Source organism: Electrona antarctica (genome assembly GCF_951216825.1).
Source record: "Electrona antarctica genome assembly, chromosome: 12".
NCBI lineage: Eukaryota > Metazoa > Chordata > Actinopteri > Myctophiformes > Myctophidae > Electrona > Electrona antarctica.
In genome coordinates, this window is record NC_136793.1 from 49193380 (window position 1) to 49213225 (window position 19846).

At 42.4% G+C, this 19846-nt stretch overlaps 2 protein-coding genes across 2 annotated transcripts; one reads left to right on the top strand and one right to left on the bottom strand.

The window, feature by feature from the left end:
• The first annotated feature begins 4166 nt into the window (after positions 1-4166).
• Positions 4167-6651, top strand: ppp1r3c2b (protein phosphatase 1 regulatory subunit 3C2, duplicate b). Its single transcript, XM_079516123.1, has 3 exons — positions 4167-4241; positions 4773-4853; positions 5169-6651. Exons 2-3 carry the CDS (start codon positions 4834-4836, stop codon positions 6037-6039), a joined length of 891 nt encoding a protein of 296 aa, XP_079372249.1. The 5' UTR covers positions 4167-4241; positions 4773-4833; the 3' UTR covers positions 6040-6651.
• Positions 6652-8131: 1480 nt separating this feature from the next.
• Positions 8132-14752, bottom strand: phyhip (phytanoyl-CoA 2-hydroxylase interacting protein; the record flags this gene model as incomplete). The annotated part of the gene is made up of 4 exons (XM_079517207.1): positions 8132-8678; positions 8885-9002; positions 11385-11559; positions 14576-14752. 4 exons carry the CDS (start codon positions 14750-14752, stop codon positions 8132-8134), a joined length of 1017 nt encoding a protein of 338 aa, XP_079373333.1.
• Between the last annotated feature and the right edge of the window lie 5094 nt (positions 14753-19846).

A 19846-nucleotide genomic window follows, 5' to 3' on the forward strand; every position in this document is an offset into this window, starting at 1 on the left:
TTGGCTAAACATAACACAGGGCATGTCATACATCTTGCATGGACGTATACATTAGGTTTGGAAATCAATCTTTTCTACTGAGACTATTTTGGGGGTGACTTTTGAAAATCAAAATGATATTAAGAAGCATTCTCTGCTAAATTCTCAGTCAAGTTGATTTCCATGCTGTAGTACTGAAATAAAGTCCAATGGCTTTCCTGAAAATATTACAAACCACAGCATGCTTTGAAAATGGTCAACAGTAACCAGTGGTGGAAAATGTACTCATTATCAATACTACATTATAGAAATACTCTGTTACTACTGTTAAGTAAAAGTCTGGAATTCAAAATGTACTTGAATAAAAGTACAAAAGTATTGACATAGTTTTTTTTTTTTTAATGGCTGATGTATACAGGGCTGAAGTGGGTAATGTGTGTGTTTTGTCATGATAATATCTACAAAGTAACTAAAGGTTTCATATAAATGTAGTTCAGTAAAAGTAAAATATTTGCCTCTGAGATGTAGTGTAGTAGAAGTGAACCTATTTAATCGCAATGGAATCACCTGAAACAATGCCTTCTCTGAAGGATAAACTGTGGTAATCACGTTGTTATATAAGGTTTTCATACTGAGGGTATTCAGTGCTTGTTGTATTTTCCCTAACGCAATTTGCAGAGACATCGGAACTAATTAACGATCGAGAGAGAGCGGCTCTGTGCGGCGAAATAATAGCTGACTTGCAGCACATTGTCATCTTTGTGAAACCACAGTTTAAATGTGGGAGAAACGCATTAACTACATTAGCCACATCATGTCCCTATTCTGGGCATGTTGTAATAGGCAAACATTCAGCAGCCAAATAGCAGATCGACAAGCTCAAAAACGCACCACATCATTTTGTGAGTGACCTTGTAGATCAGCTGGTTTTGGCAAATAATAGATGTAGAGCAGTCAGTGGTTGTCAACCTTTTTACACCAAGGCCCATTATTCATTTGGCATTTGAGCCACGGACCACCATTTGATGGCATTTAGCCTCTCAGACCCAAAACTAAAGAATATGTAGTTGTCGTTGGAAGTTGGTACCATTAGGAGAGATAACAGGCAAAGGATGATCAAAATAACAATTATTCTACATTCTTTAATTGTATAGACTTCTTGTAAATTAAGTAATGCAGATGTTTAACAATAATTCAACTCTTGAGAGCATAAAATGAAACCAAATGGACCTGCAAGGGTCCATTTGGTTTCATTTTACGCTCTCGAGAGTTAAAGATCTAATAAGCGTTCATTTGGTTACCAACTCTCTATCATTTAGCTGCATGGGGACCACCTGGAACTCCCTCAAGGACCACTGGTGGTGGTCCCCGGACCACTGGTGGTTGTCCCCGGACCACTGGTTGAGAACCACTCATGTACAGTTGGAGGCCATCGATATTGTCCTTTTCTTTTTGCTGAGGTTTGCGTGATCTGCGCAAAAGGACAGTTAACCCATTTTGGGCGGGAACCCCTTTTGGTGTTTTAAACATTGTTATAATTTAGCTATTGAAAAATAGCAGATCTACAAGCTCATAGCGCGCCACCGAGTGGCGCGCTACGAGCTTCTGGTCTGCTATTTTTGAAAAATCGTGAAAATATTTATTTCAGAAAACTGGAGGATTTAGAAGGATTTTTTTAAATTTTGAGGTCAGGCCTAAATGGGTCAAATGATAAGGGACAATATCGGTGGCACCCAACTGTATAGAGGGAAGAAATGAGAGGGCGCTAAGTATAGACCCCCCTAAGGCAACCCCGGTCAATGAAGTATATACTGTAAGCGGTTAACATGGAGATTGCAGCTAATTTACTGTTCTGTGTTACCACTTTGCCTGTAATAACAGACGTGGCACTATCATTATGGTTATTAGGGTTTTTAGCTGAGCTGCGGAAACTATTGTAACGAGGCTGTCTGTATACCAGTCTGACTGTCCCTGTCTGCAATGGCAATGTGATTTATCAACCTCAAATAACCTCAAATCAAGTCCTTGAGTTGAAACGTCAAATTAGATCGCTCTGTATCTGACAATTTTACGGTCAAGAAGGTAAATTATGAACCTAGCCCCATATACTTACTTGTCGTATGATAACTAGATCTTCAAGCTCACATTGCAACCCTTTGTGAGCTTGTAGTCTCTGTCTGAGAGGTGTGATAAGCACTGGTATCTGTTTATTTTTAAAGCTGTCTCAGGAATGCCCCCCCCCCCCCTTATATTCTATGTTGGATCAGAAACCTCTAGTCCCTACCAGACCCGCTCCAGTGAATTCCTGTCGCTCATGGTTCCTCCTGCTCAGACAGGGCTAGTCAAGGCAGCTTTCTGTCAGTGCTCCATTGGCTTGGAATGAGCTCCAGAAGTCCTTAAAAATTAGTTCCCTTTTTTGGGTCAATTCAGGGCAATGGTTTCCAACACTTTTGTTCATGATTGTAGTTTCTTCATTACATTGTTTTAGTGTATCTGTTTTAGTATTTAATTATTTCTGTCTTCGGACTCATGTATTTTAATTATTGCTGTATACAGTTGGGTGCCACCGATATTGTCCCTTATCATTTGACCCATTTAGGCCTGACCTCAACATTTTAAAAAATCCTTCTAAATCCTCCAGTTTTCTGAAATAAATATTTTCACGATTTTTCAAAAATAGCAGACCTACAAGCTCGTAGCGCGCCACTCGGTGGCGCGCTATGAGCTTGTAGATCTGCTATTTTTCAATAGCTAAATTATAACATAATGTTTAAAACACCAAAAGGGGTTCCCGCCCAAAATGGGTTAACTGTCCTTTTGCGCAGATCACGCAAACCTCAGCAAAAAGAAAACGACAATATCGATGGCCTCCAACTGTATGTATGAGAATGACTACCTGTTCAGTCAGTGTTGTGTTCTGCATTGTATCTCGGCTACATTGAAAATGAGGGCCTGCCCTAGTGCCCTTCAACTGGCAGTACTCCAAGCTTAAATAAAGGTTATCCGAGCTTAAATAAAGGTTACGGTGAGTTAGTGAGATTGTATGCACGCAGCACGCCACTCCTTCAGCTTGGAGCATAGTGTAATAGATTTCTTTCTTTATTAAGTCCACCACACACACCAACCAACATCACCTTAATTACTGAGGGAAATCTTCAGGCTATTTCTATATTTGAACCATGCAATACCTCTTGCATGTTTAGATCGAGATGCTTACGTAACACAGCAGCACTGTTACCTAGGCTGCTGAGCGCCAAATAGGTTTAAGGCCATGCACGTACACTCCTCGTTGACATGCAGAATATTTGGATCATCATCAACCATCTCTATGGGACCAGGAGTCCATTAACAGCGCCCGGAATAGAGCACGCCGTGGCTCACAGGAATAGTTTCCATTCCACAATATAGCAGGGGTTTTGAATTACTGACACATCACCCCATCACCACGATCAATGCACTTGTGAATCTGAATCCATTATATTTACATCTTTCTGGTTGATGCAGTTTTGGGTAGTAGGAAAGACAAATAATGTCACGTGGATGGTAGTGATATTTGTTGAATAGAGAAAGCTCATACTAAGATTTTAAGTGAATTGGTTTAACTTTTTTTTCCATGTACAGTATAATGTGAAATCAGGATAAAATAGTATATGTTTAAATTGAAACTTGACACCATTCCCCAAAACCAGTGGTGGAAAGTAAGTACTGTACTTAATTAACATTTTGAGGTATTTATACTTTACTGGAGTATTTCCAATTTCCAATACTTTTACTTCTACTCCACTACATTACGGATCCAAATATTATACTTTTACTCCTCTACATTTATTTGAAAACATCCATTAACCACTTTATCGGACATTTGAATATAGCTGATCTACAAGCTCACAATGCGTCTCATGCGTCAAAAGTACATTTGTACTTTTACTTTTGGCACTTTAAGTACATTTCAATGCCAATACTTTTGCACTTTTACCCAAGTACATTTTGAATTCAGGACCTTTACTTATAACAGAGTATTTCTATATTGCGGTATTGATACTTTTACTTAAGTAAACATTGTGAGTACTGCCCAAAACATAATAAAAGCTAAGGCTTTGCTGATTGGCCAGAAGAGAGCGAGGGTTATCAGCTGGTTTGCTGAGCCCGGGGTATAAATACCATGGTTCACCACACAGACACACACACACACACACTGTGTGAACAGGAATGACAGACTTCACAAAGCAACTTCCTGCTTCTCCTCCAATAACCTGTTGAATGTAAGTAACACATGAACCCCCCCCCCCATACTATGTATACATAATATTATTATTATTAAATTATGTGAATTATGCTTATAGTTTATAGATTGAATGATATGAATAAATCACTTCACTTCTGTATATAGAAAGTGTGTTATTGAAATATATATTTATATACAGTATATAAATGTAACCTTATAATTGGAAGAGAAGACAAATAAGACAAGTAAACAATGATGTTAATAGTGATTATATGGTAGTTACCATACGCTGGGCAAAAAAACAGCTACGGCTTCAACCCATACCTTTTCGACCAAAAGTGATCTTGTTTACTTTATTTTACTGTATGTTTAACTGTTATGTTAAAAAGATCATGACTGAAATAAATAAATAAACTACTACTACTACTATCTGCATTGTTGTACTGGTCAGACTACCGTCAAATGTACTGTTTGAAGTTATATTGTAGACGTGGACGAAGTTGCATGCTGTAATAATGGCTGTTATTGTGTCAGTGTGTCACTGAAAATGCCTATTTATTTTGTGTAGACAATAACCCAGCCTGGCTGACAGTGAGAGGCACATCTCTCACTCAACACCCGACACAAGCATGGACAAGACGAGCACAACGTAAGTGCATAATATTTAACAGAAGGATTTTATGAGTCTGCTGGTGTGAGTACGTTTTTCTGGCATAGAATTGATTCATAAATCATCCCTTAATAGAGCTGAACAAATTCTTATCACTAAACAAACATCTGTTTGACCTGTAATACATTGTTTTCTTTATTATGTCCACACACCACCAATCATCACCTATTACTGAGGGACATCCTCAGGCTAATCCTATATTGCATGTTTAATTAAAGTCCACCTTTTGGAGCCGTTGTAGCTGTGGGAGAATGCCCTTCAGTTGTTGACCTCCCTTCCCTTCCCTATTCACAGGCTCCTACCTAATATGTTGAGATTTGGCTCGATGGCACATTCGGCAGGACTCGTGGAGCTTGCCGTGACGCTGTGCTTGAACCAGCGCAAGGAACTGTGCCCTCACGTTTGGGTGCCTATCCTGAAGCCCCAGCGACCATGCCTCCGGGCTCCGGTTTCAGAACCGCTCTCGTCTGACATGTTAAGCCATGCGTTTTTGACCTCGCCCATGTCTTATTTCCTGGACGATATGGACGACGACGAATTGCTGATGCCCATCATCAAGAACAAGCGTGTGGTCTTCGCCGACTCCAAAGGATTTTCTCTCACAGCGGTTCGGGTGTTTTCTGAGACGGAAGAGCAGTGTGGCTTGGGCCCACTGCCATCCATCCCGGATTTGGGTACCATGACAGATGTTAGTTACAGCTGCACGGTCAGCACCTGTTGCCCAGGGACTCAGCTCAAGCTGGGCTTCCCGCAGCCCTCTGCCGACTTTCAGGCCTTCCGTGCCAAGCTGGCTAAGAGCATGGTGACCCTGGAGAACTGCACTGTGAGCGACCTGTCCCTCCAGGGCACCGTCCGGGTGAGGAACGTCAGCTTCAAGAAGAATGTGTGCGCGCGCGTCACCTTCAACTCCTGGCAGAGCTACAAAGATGCGCCCTGTGCATACTTGGAGAAGCGCTACGGCGGACCACAGACGGACATCTTTGAATTTGATATTCCCATTCCAAAAGTTGTTGATGCCAAGAAGAAGATAGAGTTCTGTTTGAGGTATTTGCCCGGCGGACACGCCACACCTTTTTGGGACAATAACGGTGGACAGAACTACAGCGTTCACGTGTCTGTAAATTCCCATCTCTGCCGTGGCAAGAGTCAGAGAGAGAGTGCATAACCATCCCTGCATTATAGAATATACACACGCCCTAATAATGCTGTTCTTATTGCATCCTTTTCCTTTAGCAGAGCTATTGAATGATTGTGAAGATGAACAATGTAGAAGTATTTTACACTGCTTTGTTTGCTTTGAACTGAACGTTAGAATAATCCCTCCCTGTAGCTATTCTGTGTACTTTCATACTTTGATCCTAAACGTTTAGACATTCTCAGACACGACTTCATAACAAAGTAAATCATGAGTTGTATTTTCGTTGTATTTTTTTATTTTTTTACATACTAACTTTCTGTGAAGCTTAATATTAAAAATGATCTTCCACAGTAAATTAAATGTGTTTATTCTTTTCTTTAAAAAAAGAATTTCATAAACTATTGTCAATCAAAGATCACTGCTAAGCTTACATAAATGCAGGCTCTGAAAGTGACTCCTGGCCACTGATCAGTTCATGCATTTTGACCGTGCATCTGTAAGGGTCAAGGGGAGCCCTTTCAGGTATCTTTTACATCTTGTCATACTAGTGCACTAGGTCATGGATTATGACACCGGCGACAACACAGACCCCATGGGAGGTGAGAGAAACCTATCTTTGCTCAGCACTGCTGTTTATAGAACTGAAGTATGACGTCAAAGAGTGCCTGCAATGACTTTTGACATTCTCTTTTTCTTAAAGGACCACTTCACCACTTTTCAACCTATCTTCATATAATAGGTCATGAAAAAATGGCACGATTTTTTTCTACTCAGTCTGTGTCTCATATAGGACGGCTGTGGGCAGTTTAGAAACCGTCTTCCAGTGACATCATCATGAGGCAGATTTTTTTTAAACAAGATTTTTTTACAAAAATATTTAGATTTTCATTATCGTGAGAACAATGGCTTCCATTTTCGCATTGCAACTTTTCAGGACTAGAAAGCCTGCAGTTTCTATTAGCTTGTATTCCCCATCGATGATGTCACTGGAAGACGGTTTCTGAACCTGCCCACAGCCCTCCTATGAGACACAGACCGAGTAGAAAAAAATTGCGCCATTTTTTCATGATTATTAGTGAGGACCTATTATATGAAGATAGGTTGAAAAGTGGTAAAGTGGTCCTTTAAGAGCCTGCTGCACAAGACATTGATTTGTTGTGTGGCAGAGTTGTGCTCCCAAAATAGCCAATCTGCAAGCTCACAACAACACCTTGCAGATTGTAGATGGACTATTCTTGCCTACCTTGTGACTCTGCCACATGACAAAGCATAATTCACCTCTCGAGTCTGACAGCTGATTTGAGGAAGCTACTTTCACAAATTTGACTTTCCTGGATTATGAAGTAATGTGATGTTTGTGACCTAATCTTACATCAGTTCCGATTTGGTTACAGTGTGACGTTGATGACGACAGTTTGAATAATAGTTGCACACAAAATAATCTGTAGAGGTTATTTGTCTTGACTTAGTGCTGCTATGTAGAAACTCAAATTAAACATACCTTACCGGTACTTTGTGCTGTAGGCTATACAAACATTTTAGTAAGAATAAATAGATTAGAAACAAGTAACCAAATTTGAGTCAAACATAGATATGTTATAAAAACAAAACACCAAAAATATTATTAAAACAATGCAAAAAGTTCTACAGTATAAAAGGGACATTAAGGTACACTGTACCATCCTGAGTGTCGATTTAACTCAAGAGTTAAACTAACACTCAGGATTTTACCGCGTACAAACTTAACTAATGAAGAGGTCAGATTGTTCTCATATCAACTAAACCCCCAAAATAGTCTGGACAAACTGGGTGCGATCAAGGTGATAAATGGACTTTAGAAACACACCTCTAACACTATCTATGCTAGCTAAGGGAGGGGCAGGATAGGGAAAGCAGCATGCATAATACACCCATCTCACGACGGCGTTGAGCACAAATAGCACATCTACAAGCTTGCAACGCCTTGCGGTGCAACGCGCCCTGAACTTGTAGATATGTTCTTTTCAGAGCGCGACGCCACCATTCGAAAGACGTGTAGATTAAGTAATTAGGCTGTCCCAGACAGTAACACAGGATGAGTTCGGTCATTTAACCAGATTTCTCTCAGTCAATTCTTCCCTCAGCGGCCCACGCTGATGTTGCACACCTTGCAGCTCGGGTCTTTCTTGGCGTTGGCCGTGGTCAGACTCATCAGCTGGTGGTGCCCGCTGATCTGCTCCACGTTGCCGTGGTCCAAATGGATGGGCTCCGTGAAAAGCACCTCCAGGATGACGTCGCTGGCATGGCAGAACAGGGCCTCCTCCCCGGGTCCCTCGGCGGCAATGTACGTGAGGAACGGATTGGAGGAGATGTCCAGCATTGGGAGTCGGCTGCGGCAGAAGCTGTCCCCCTCCGATCCGCTAGGGGCCAGCACCAGAACCACGTAGTGGTAAGCGGTGTACATGCAGTAGAAGTCCGCGAAATACAGACAGGTGTCGGGGTTCAGCAGGAGTCCGGCAGGGATTTGGAAGCGCAGGGGCCCGTACGGGGAGTCTTTGGGTGGAAGGCCCGTGTCAAACTCTGTGTTGCAGCTGAGGAAAACTCCGCTCAGTTTGGCATTAATCGGGGAACCGTGGCTCCCACTGTTGTCTTTTAGGGCTGGACGCATGAGCCCTCCGCACTCAGTTCTAATCAAAAGAGACATGGAGGAAAGGGGGATTATGGTCCATACTCATATTGTGGCCATTTTGTGCGGCCATTGCATGGTGGATTAGAAACCCCAAGGTGAATGCCTTGTTATGAATGTAGGCCAAAATGGCTGCAATATGTGAATAGTCGTTTAGTGCTTCGTTTGTTGTTGTACACAACAAACAGATGTGAACGTGGCACTGACCTGACATGGTGGAAGTAGTCTGGATGCTGGTTGCGATAGAACACAGAGAATTTCAACAGCCTTCCTGCTGAGTCCTTGGCCTTGTCGAGAAGTTGCTGGAGGTGATCCATGGCGTAATCTGAAACATAAAAAAAAAGAACTCTGTGTATATATTTGGTGCTGGTGGCGAACACGACACAGACATTGTGGCGACAATCATGGACAAAATGACAGGTTCCACCTTTCTGAAACTTCACACCCCTCTGATCAGTGGGACGGGTTTGTTTTTTACACTATCAGGGTTCTTTATTTCTTTCTTTCTTTCTTTCTTTCACCTTTTATTTATTCAGGGAAGTCAATTGAGCTCAATTGAGTCAATTGAGCTCTCTTTTACAATGACGCCCTGATTACACAGTAACATAACATACAATTCAAACACAAATACATTACAAGAAAATGAACAATTCAGATTACACAAGTACAGCTATATGTCAGATTATTCCATGCAAGACATTTAAATCGATCAAGTGAAATCAAGTTCTTCAGTTTTAAAACGGATTGTAGACAGTTCCACATTTGGGGGGCATATTAATATCAGGAATTTCTAACACAAGGTAGTCTTGAGAACGGGATGATGGCCAACTTTAGGATGTAATAGGCTGCTAAGATAGTTAGGCAATTTATTGAGTAAGGCCTTATAGATAAAAAACAGTGCAATGCTGTTCTCGTCTCATAGCCAATGATGGCCAACCAACCTTCTCATAAAGCCTACAGTGATGAATGAGAAACCCATCTCCTGTTGTAAACCGGAGGGCAGAGTGGTAGATTGTGTCCAGTGATTTAAGTAAGTTACTGATGAAGTCAAAGCAAGCTTTATTTCTATAGAGAAATGCTAATGTTGGTTTTAGTTCTGAGATGGGTGGGTTTTAAAGGATAGTTTGTCGTCTATCCATATGCCTAGATACTTATAGCTTGAGACTCTTTCAATAAGAGTCCCCTCTGTAGTGGTTAGGTTATTCAAATTTCTCTTTTGGGTCTTGGGCTAAAAGGTTTAAGAACCACTGCTCCAAAGGACTCGGATTAGACTCAGGGATAATATTCATCCACACCTAGTGCTAATTACAACTAGTATTAATATATCGTTCACCACTGTTGTCATATAGTGGTGGTGTGGACTCCGCCATTCGAATGGAGTTAGAATGACGTTTAATGACTTTTAGCAACAATATGCAGTATAGTGCGTGGTATCATGGGTGGCAGGGTGGGCCATAAGACTGCAATGTCTGCTAATGAATGTAAAGCGCTGTCTGAAATGGCTTTGTTTCTGCTGTGCACAGAAGAGGCTCCCTTTGTTCCTCAACACATCATGGCTGTATCGCTTTGCTGTCATAGACTAATGTTACATAAGCAGCAGGATATTATCGTCACTGTCGGGTGGAAAGCTCATGTTCAAAACAGTTACTTTTCATGATTCAGATTTTTTAAAATAGCAAAAGTAGCAGATCTGCAAGCTCAAAACGTTGTGTGACGTTTGTGTGGCGTTTGTGTGACGCTGTAATATGATGATGAGTATAGGGCGTTAATTTAAAAGAAACAAAAACAAGCTGCAATAGGGAGATAAGAGGTTTCTGACAGACAGCAACATTATCCCATTAAAACCTGAAACGCAACTGTGTCATTTTAGATTTTAACCACTTTAACCTTAATACTTTGGATATTCAAAAATAGCAGATATTCAAGCTCATAGCGTGTCACTTTGTGCTGTGCTATGAGCTTGTAGATCTGCTATTTTTTTTTTGCATGTCTTTTTTGTGTTTAAAGCAAACATTTTCAACTCAAATCTTTTCTTCTGGTTGCCCCTGGAACAAAATCATTTTGGGGGTGCTTGACACCACTGATATAGCAACTTAAGCTTTTCAGAAAACGTTTAGGATTTAGAAAACAATTAGAATCGGCCTCAGGTCTTTATTACTATTACTTTATTACTATTACTATTATTATTTTCATCCCACAATTCTTTAACACATTTTTCACCTGGTGCCAATTGCCTATGCTGTAATCCTGGGCACTACTCTCCCTCTGCCAACCTGGGCCCTGAACTGAGTTCATGCTTCCTTGAATGCATGAGGGAGTGAGCAGGCCACTTCTCTTATCACCTGACAGGGGGGAGTTTTCCCGGTAGGACGTAGCGCATGGAATTAACACGTTATTCCAACCAGTTCCTTTCCCCAACCTTCAGGCGCCCCAGCTGTCCAGAGGGAGGCAGTATAGAGACCAGGAATACTGCATGTTTTTTGTGAGAGGAGACGAGGAGAACATTCAAACTCCACACAGAAAGACCCTTTTGCCAACCCCACTTAAGGTTATGAGCGTTGCTTACGTGGAACGAGGAGAGAACATGCCCCCCATCATGCAGCGCCAACAACGTACCCAGTGGGAATCGAAACCGAGACCTTCTAGCTGTGAGGTGACGGCGCTACCGACTGCGCCACCGTGCCCCCGGCCTGTATGTATGTCATACCTCCTGTGCAGAACTCCACCACCTGGCTCCACTCTGACACTAGGTAGTCTCCGTCTGGCTGGCGGACCGCGGTTTGGACTGCGACGCAGTACTCTGTCCGTGGGCTCAGGAACCAGTGTCCCCTCACTGCCATGGGCAGAGGGACGGCTTTGGCCACTAGTTTGGTTGGCACGTCCTGTGTAGAGATAACAGAGCAAATCATGGCGTAGGGTCAGTGGTGGAAAGTAACTAAGTACATTTACTCAATACTTGAGAGTACACTTTTGAAGCAGTTTTACTTTTGGTTATTATTACAAAACCTACATTAACCGCTTCAGCCCTATATACATTTCGGCCATTTGAAAATAGCCTGCCTACAATAAGCACACACAACACTATATACTGTATGTTGAACAGAATGTGTTCATACAAAGAAAATGTAAATCATGTTCTTAGAGACTGTGATTAATTTGTTATTCAAATCAAGCGAGCAAAATGTTAAATGCAATTCGTCGTTTTGCTCCATAGACCAGACTGCAGTCAGCGGTCCGTTTGAAGCCCGCATTATGTTGGCCATGACTTCTCAGAGGCACAGCTAATTACAACAAGCTCAGAGGGGTACATATATCCATGGCAACACGGCTGATGTTTTGTGTTCGCTTCACTTTTTCTTTCAATTCCAAGTCATTTCATGGTTATTGTGGTTCTATCCTTGCCGCAGATTCAAGAGCATACAGTATAGGCCTATATGACAGGCAACAGCAAGCCAAAATTAACATCAACTAAGAGATAATAAAGGAAGAGAAAAAAGAGTGCAAGATATGGGGAGTTTTAGTTGCTGATGAATTACTCTATGGTGAAAAGATCTTGGTATAGGGATGAAAGATAACTCCCCTCGAGATAAGACAACGCTCACAAAAGCTCCGCGTGCAGCCAATTAAAAAGAAAACATTAGTCGTGATCAGAGATGGCTAAATCTCTTTGCAGTACAAGGAGGTTTAATAAGGCCTAATACAATCTCTGTACTGTAAAGACAATTACTCATCTCTCTGTGTGCGCCGTCAACAATACACTTTGAGTGTCAATTGTTTATTTTGTGATCCCAACTAATTACCGTCACTAATTGGTCATGTTATGCAACAGTTATATAACATTGATAATTCATGTATTATGTTCAGAGGAAGCCAATAATAGCCCCCCCCCCCCCCCCCCCCCCCCACACACACACACACACAAACGCACTATTATTAAATCAAATGTATTAGTCACTATTTACTGATATGCTTGATGTTCATCAACTTCATGGAATAATGAGCACAGCCTGTATTGACAGATGCCTGCTACTCGAAGAAAAGCCATGCAAAAACAAACATTTGAATTAACGTTTAGACCACTAATCCTATAGCTATTCTGGATTAAAATGTGGTTTTTCTATAGGTTTCTGCCCCTTCATGTTGAAAACAATGTGCACGTGTGAGTCACTGGCCTGAAGCTGTTGACTGTGCACATTTTCAATTTCGCCTGTATAGGACAGGCGAGTGTCACGGCATCAACACTACCCCAGATTACATCATTCTGCAGAGAGCCATGTCAGATACACTCACCTCAAGGTAAGTGCTGTAGGCTGTTAAGTGTTAAACCCAGCTATAGACTGCAAAATAACACCATGCATGGTCTCCTTTGAACCATCCTCTCACATCTCTCATGTCACAAGGGCACATAAGGAGAAGATGTGAGTGTGCGTGTATCATATTATGCACAACATGAGAAGCAAGACATGGATATGGACTTGAACATATAGACACCTTAACCATGTCATTCTGAAGGTGAGAATTTATGATATATAGTATATACTTAATATATATATTTTTTAAGTTCACATTGCATCACGTAATGACATGCAAACATAGCAGATCTACAAGCTCACAGTCAAAACATCACATCGCAGAATTGCATGCCCTTTTTTTGCAATAAAGAAATAAAATAGGCCTAAATATGAAAATACAAATATACACTGTATTGAAAGGTATTTGAAAATACTGCCAAAAGGACTACTTCGCTGATTTTCAACACATCTTCATATATTTGATTCTCATTCATGCTCATAATATGGTACAATTTTTGTCTATGCAAGTATGCAGTCCTTTTTTTTTAAACTTTGTTCTTATTTTCCAAACAAAACAAACACATGTACATTCCCTTTGAATGTACATGTGTTTGTTTTCGTTTGTTTTGTATCCTGTATCCTTTATACAGGGACAATATAAGGACCTTTAATCCACTTGCATTGAGTTGCTCAGCCAGCGCATGAGGCGTTCTTCCGGGTTGGAACAGAGTGCATTCTGGGATTGGTTATGGGCCATAAGTGAACGCGCTGGGCCGTTCATAGCATTGCACGCATTCATGTATGAAACATAGCGTTCACGTATGGAGCATAGCGCGTGCACGTAGTGCAATACCACTTTCGGCCACCATGTCTTTTTCGCTTCAGTGTTTCCTCTCGGTGACGTCTCTATTATATATAATATACTCTAAGGTCACGGCCTGAAACGTTTGGGAACCAGTGTAGCAGTGTAATGTGTGGAGCAGTTCCAGTCAGTCCCACTCACCCTGTGTTTGGGAACCAGTGTAGCAGTGTAATGTGTGGAGCAGTTCCAGTCAGTCCCACTCACCCTGTGTTTGGGAACCAGCTGTAGCAGTGTAATGTGTGGAGCAGTTCCAGTCAGTCCCACTCACCCTGTGTTTGGGAACCAGCTGTAGCAGTGTAATGTGTGGAGCAGTTCCAGTCAGTCCCACTCACCCTGTGTTTGGGAACCAGCTGTAGCAGTGTAATGTGTGGAGCAGTTCCAGTCAGTCCCACTCACCCTGTGTTTGGGAACCAGTGTAGCAGTGTAATGTGTGGAGCAGTTCCAGTCAGTCCCACTCACCCTGTGTTTGAACAGGGAACAGTGTAATGTGTGGAGCAGTTCCAGTCAGTCCCACTCACCCTGTGTTTGGGAACCACTGTAGCAGTGTAATGTGTGGAGCAGTTCCAGTCAGTCCCACTCACCCTGTGTTTGAACAGGGAACAGTGTAATGTGTGGAGCAGTTCCAGTCAGTCCCACTCACCCTGTGTTTGGGAACCACTGTAGCAGTGTAATGTGTGGAGCAGTTCCAGTCAGTCCCACTCACCCTGTGTAATGTGTGGAGCAGTTCCAGTCAGTCCCACTCACCCTGTGTTTGAAGCGGACGTCCGAGCTCTCCTTCCGGCTCAGGTCTATGAAGAAGTGCGTGGCCCTGGCGGTGTCCTCCGGGATCATGTCCCACCCGATGCGGAAGGAATCACAGCTCACCTCGCATATCTGGATGTTATGGGGGGTGGAGAGCGGCGATGTGTCCACGTCTGCCATGTTGGCTGTCAAAGTAAAAGAGATGAATCAGACCATCATCAGGCCAGATGCAACCTGGAACCATCTGCCCACATCTGTTAAAGAGACTAAATTGTGTCAGACAATATTCAGAGTGAGCACCAAGCAACAAACGGGGGGAAATTGTGAAACAATTCAGAAGTGCCACTGCCGCGGTTGAGTGCACCGCAGACAGAATTCAATTAACCTTTCGTCAACGGTCCAGTGTGTGGCCATGCGGTCTCGATTTTTTTTCTTTTTCGCTGCCCCCCCAACCACCACCACCACCACTCATGCTCTCCGCTGACATTTTCCTCCCTGCAACAAACAACCCTGTAATGAGCTCCGAGCCTGGTGACTGGCCCCGCTCGAGATCCCCCGTGCATTTCATAATCCACCTACAGTACAGCAGTCTCCTGGCAACCATGCACACGTTGGACTCTCACACTCAATCAGTCAAGCACTCTCAATCTCTTCCTCATGTATAATTCTGGGAGGAATGGGGTCACAAAATGCCAGATTTTTGGGTCTGATGTCGATTCCGAATTTGGAGAGACTATTGGAGATTACCAATGTATATTACCAATGTTTTTGACCAGATATTTTGACCAGGTATTTTGTCTAAGTGCAAAATGTTTTGTCTAGCCCAGGGCCTGCAAATATTGGAAGTCAGTCATAGCCACTGTGAATGTAATATGAAAACTATTTGCCTGATACATCTTGATCATTTGACTCCAAGTAGCAAAAAGTGTGTTTTGAATCTAGTCTGGCACAAATTACTGGGGCCTATATTGGGAGTTGCGTCATCAGTCATGATGATGACCAAAACGTTAAGCAACCTTGATAGATGAAAATAAACTGAACGGTTTGAGAAGCTTATTGTCAATATCAGTTGAGAACGCGGGAGTCTGTCCCCGTTACAATACGCTGTACCCCATGGGAGATGGGTTGGTGAGGTGGAGCACCACACCTACCATCAGCTCCCAGTAAAACTTGCCGCACCTGAGTCGGCAGTGCCCCGGTTCAAAGCCATGACCTTGTGGTCTACCAGCTGAGCTATTCGACTACTTTATTCCCAGTTAAAAACATAGCCGGAGGACCACACAGGACCACATAGTTGTCAATGTTACGTATTTTCCTATGTATTTTTCTCTTTCTATTATCCAATGTTTTGCTATTATTATTGTGTTCTTTATTGTGTTCCCTTTGTTGTTAAGCACTTTGTGACCTTGTTCTTGAAAGGTGCTATATAAATAAAGCTTTATTATTATTATTATTATTATAGTTAAGTGGAAACAAGCCCCTAGGGCTTTTTGAGTTTTCCTTTTAGCCATCACTGTAAAAAACACTGTACTATTTGCAAATTGTTAATAAAGTATTCAATCAATCAATGGGTCATAAAGCAACATGTTGAGCTTGTAGATCAGCGATTTTAACCAAAATAGGGACTGTTGTAGTTTTTAACTGGACCCTCGTCTGGTTCTAACAGACTGGTAGTGTGTGCAGACTGGGTGGTGTGTGATAATCCGGCGACACGAGACAGTATCACGCTAAAGGTTCACAAAGTTTATTACACAAACGGGAACATATATAGTGCTGGATCATAATGACGTGACAACAAGATATGAAACATAGAAACATGACATGATAATGACTAATGCAGCAAGGCTGACCTTACGCTGAGATGTCTCTCGTAGCCTATCTATAAAGTATGCTACAGTGCAGGCAGTACACAATACATATCAAGTACACTGTATCTCAAGTTCAAATACACAGACTTGGATGTATTGTACATGGACAACTTATAACATAACAGGGACAAATAGGAAAAGTGTTTAAAAATTTGCCCAAATAAAGTCAAATAATTGCATGTAAGCCTGGCTGGGGGGTGGGGAGTGTTGGGCGGGAGGAGTAGGACAAAGGCTCTACGTCCTCCCGGTGGGGGCTCCTCACTGGCAGGTGAGTCAGTAGGATACGACGATCAGTGAAGGAATAAATTGGGATAACGACTACATTGGGAAGAAAAAGTATAGGGGGGTAAAAAAAAAGAATTGGCTAGTCTAAAATAAAAGGAAAAAGACGAATGAGCCAGTGATTCTCAACCTTTTACATTCCATGGACCCCCTTTTGATACCATGTTTTATCTCTAGGGCCCCAATCTCACTATAACGTGCTCAATGTTTATTGAAGTCAGAATGTACAAACATTCGTACTGAGAGTTACAGACCCATAAGTGTCCATTTGGATCCATGGTGGTTCCCGAACCTGATGTTGAGAAACGGTGTAATAATAAGCATACAGTACAAACCATTGCATGCGCTAAATGTAATTTTGTAGGAAGCTATTAATAGGCCCCACACTGATTCAGCATATGCTCTGTTGAGAGTGGGCTTGTTATAAGCGAAATGTGCCATGTGTTGTGATGTGACTGACTGACTGTCGGCTGTCTGGGATTGCTGATAAATAGGGCACAGTAGAGGGAATAAAGGAGGGGAATGGCTTTCTGGGATTAAGAAATATTGGATAAGGCTTGCATGGATAAGGCTAAAAAAATCTATTTGGGTGAAAATGAAGTAGCAAGACAAAATTGATGTGTGCCATGTCTCATAGCAAAAGAAGATAATTTATTTTATTCGCCGCAAGAGGCTGCAGTGCCATCAGTCTGGCAGTGGGACGATGACAGCTAATCAAAGACTATAGCGTGACCCCCAGATTACACACTGGCTGCTCTTCAAGGTTGCCATCACCGGCTTGAATGCACAGGCTCTGACAAGTAAATAAATAAATATGATCATATATCACCTGCTGCTGACAAATATTATACTATGCGCCTTTTTCTATTTTCACCCAAACACTAAATAACACCATAACACTGCCTGTATATAGCTCTCCCTTGAGCTGCAAATTCCTGTAAAGCATTTCTGCTTTTTCAGAGTGCCCTTGTTTGGGAAGCTTGAACTTGAAGCCATAGGTATAGTTTAAAAATGGCTAAGACATCTGACAGAGCTTGTTTGTATGTGTTTTTGAGTCTGGCCAATATATCGGTCTGGGCGATATATATCTATCATAACCAATATCACCCACCCCCTCCTCCCTACCAGCCAATTGTGTTCATGGTGGGCGACTGTGGCTCAAGAGGTAGAGCAGGTCGTCCAATGATCCATGGGTCGGCGGTTCGAATCCCGGCTCCTCCTGGCTACATGTCGAAGTGTCCTTGGGCAAGACACTGAACCCCAAATTGCTCACGATGTGCTGGTTGGTACCTTGCATGGCTTCCGCCGCAATCGGTGTATGAATGTGTGTGTGAATGGGTGAATGTAATGCACAATGTATGTAAAGCGCCTTGGATAAAGGCGCTATATAAATGCACCATTTACCATTTTCATATTGAAAGACGCCCGACAAAGCCGGATGCAGAACAGTAGATTCGAACCCACAACCTCTGTGCTGGTGGGCAGGGTCTTTACCACTGCGCCACCCGAACTCCTACCACTGCCTAATCCTACTGTTTGTATGATTGTGGATCACTCTGATGTGTTGCGGTCGCCGCTGCTTCTCGGCTGAAGAGATGGTCTTGTCCGGCTGATGATGGACAGGCGGCAGAAGCTCATTAAAACCTCTGAACTGTGAAAAGTGCCCGCCAGCACGTTCACACTGGGGCCAAACGAGTGAAATATAGCATCACACACACACACACACACACACACACATGCACGTCGCACAGTCCACAAATTTATGGGTCCATTTCCCAGCTGCACTTCCCATTTCTCATTTTGGCGTCTCTCGAACGCAACATTTGGGGCAAGAGGAGGCTCTCAGAGGACGTGCACGGTAAAATCTTTGGTGTTAATTTAACTCAGAGAGTGTGCAAATGGAGCCAATTAGACCTGTGAGCTAAAACCGATACTGAGGATTTTACTGCATGTGCAGTCATCAAAGCCCCCCTCTCTCTTCCAGCTGATGTGCATGCCCCACATACGTGGAAGATGTAACCTATTTATTTCAAATGCAAGATTCCCATATCATTTACACATTTCCCCCAATGCTCTCAATTATAAATCAGCATGGACATTTGTGGGACAAAACCCTTTCCGAGAGACATCTCATAGTTTATTGCTTCAAAAATCAGGTAACCGGGTCTCGAGAAGAAATAACATTTACAGTTGGAGGCCATCGATATTGTCCTTTTCTTTTTGCTGAGGTTTGCGTGATCTGCGCAAAAGGACAGTTAACCCATTTTGGGCGGGAACCCCTTTTGGTGTTTTAAACATTGTTATAATTTAGCTATTGAAAAATAGCAGATCTACAAGCTCATAGCGCGCCACCGAGTGGCGCGCTACGAGCTTGTAGGTCTGCTATTTTTGAAAAATCGTGAAAATATTTATTTCAGAAAACTGGAGGATTTAGAAGGATTTGTTAAAATTTTGAGGTCAGGCCTAAATGGGTCAAATGATAAGGGACAATATCGGTGGCACCCAACTGTAAGTATTCAACTGTTCAATAGAAGCTGGCTTATCCACCTAAACCCAAAAACAGTGAAAAGCCGATCTACAAGCTCACAGTGCATCGTGACGTGTTGTGAGCTTGTAGATTTGTTTTACAGATATAATTTATGACAATTTTTGGCAATTCTTGGGATTTAAAAAAAATCTTTCTGACCATCTTTGAAAACATAACAGGCAAAATAGGGACACCAGGTTGAAAGTGACTAAATCTCCACTCACGCATGTGATGCTGATTCACATGCATTCATTTCCATTCATCTCAACATGGTCATTTGTACAGTAACTGTCTTCATGACCTGAAAGTCCTGCAGTTACACGAAGAGATCGTCTTGGGTGAAATACATTACACCGGCGTTGCTATCTTTATGATCGAGACACTATATCACTGAGGACGCGGCTCCACACTTCAAAGACGCGGAACATTGAATATCAGGCGGAGTCAGAGAGCGAGATAAAAGTCCCATCACTTGTGCAGCGGGGTGGAAGGTGTAATTTAACACATGTGTGATGTTCGGTCACTTGAGCAAGGGCGAGTGAGCACTGGAGGCGAGGCTTTTTGTCTGTGCATTCTGTAATGCAATGGCATTGTAAA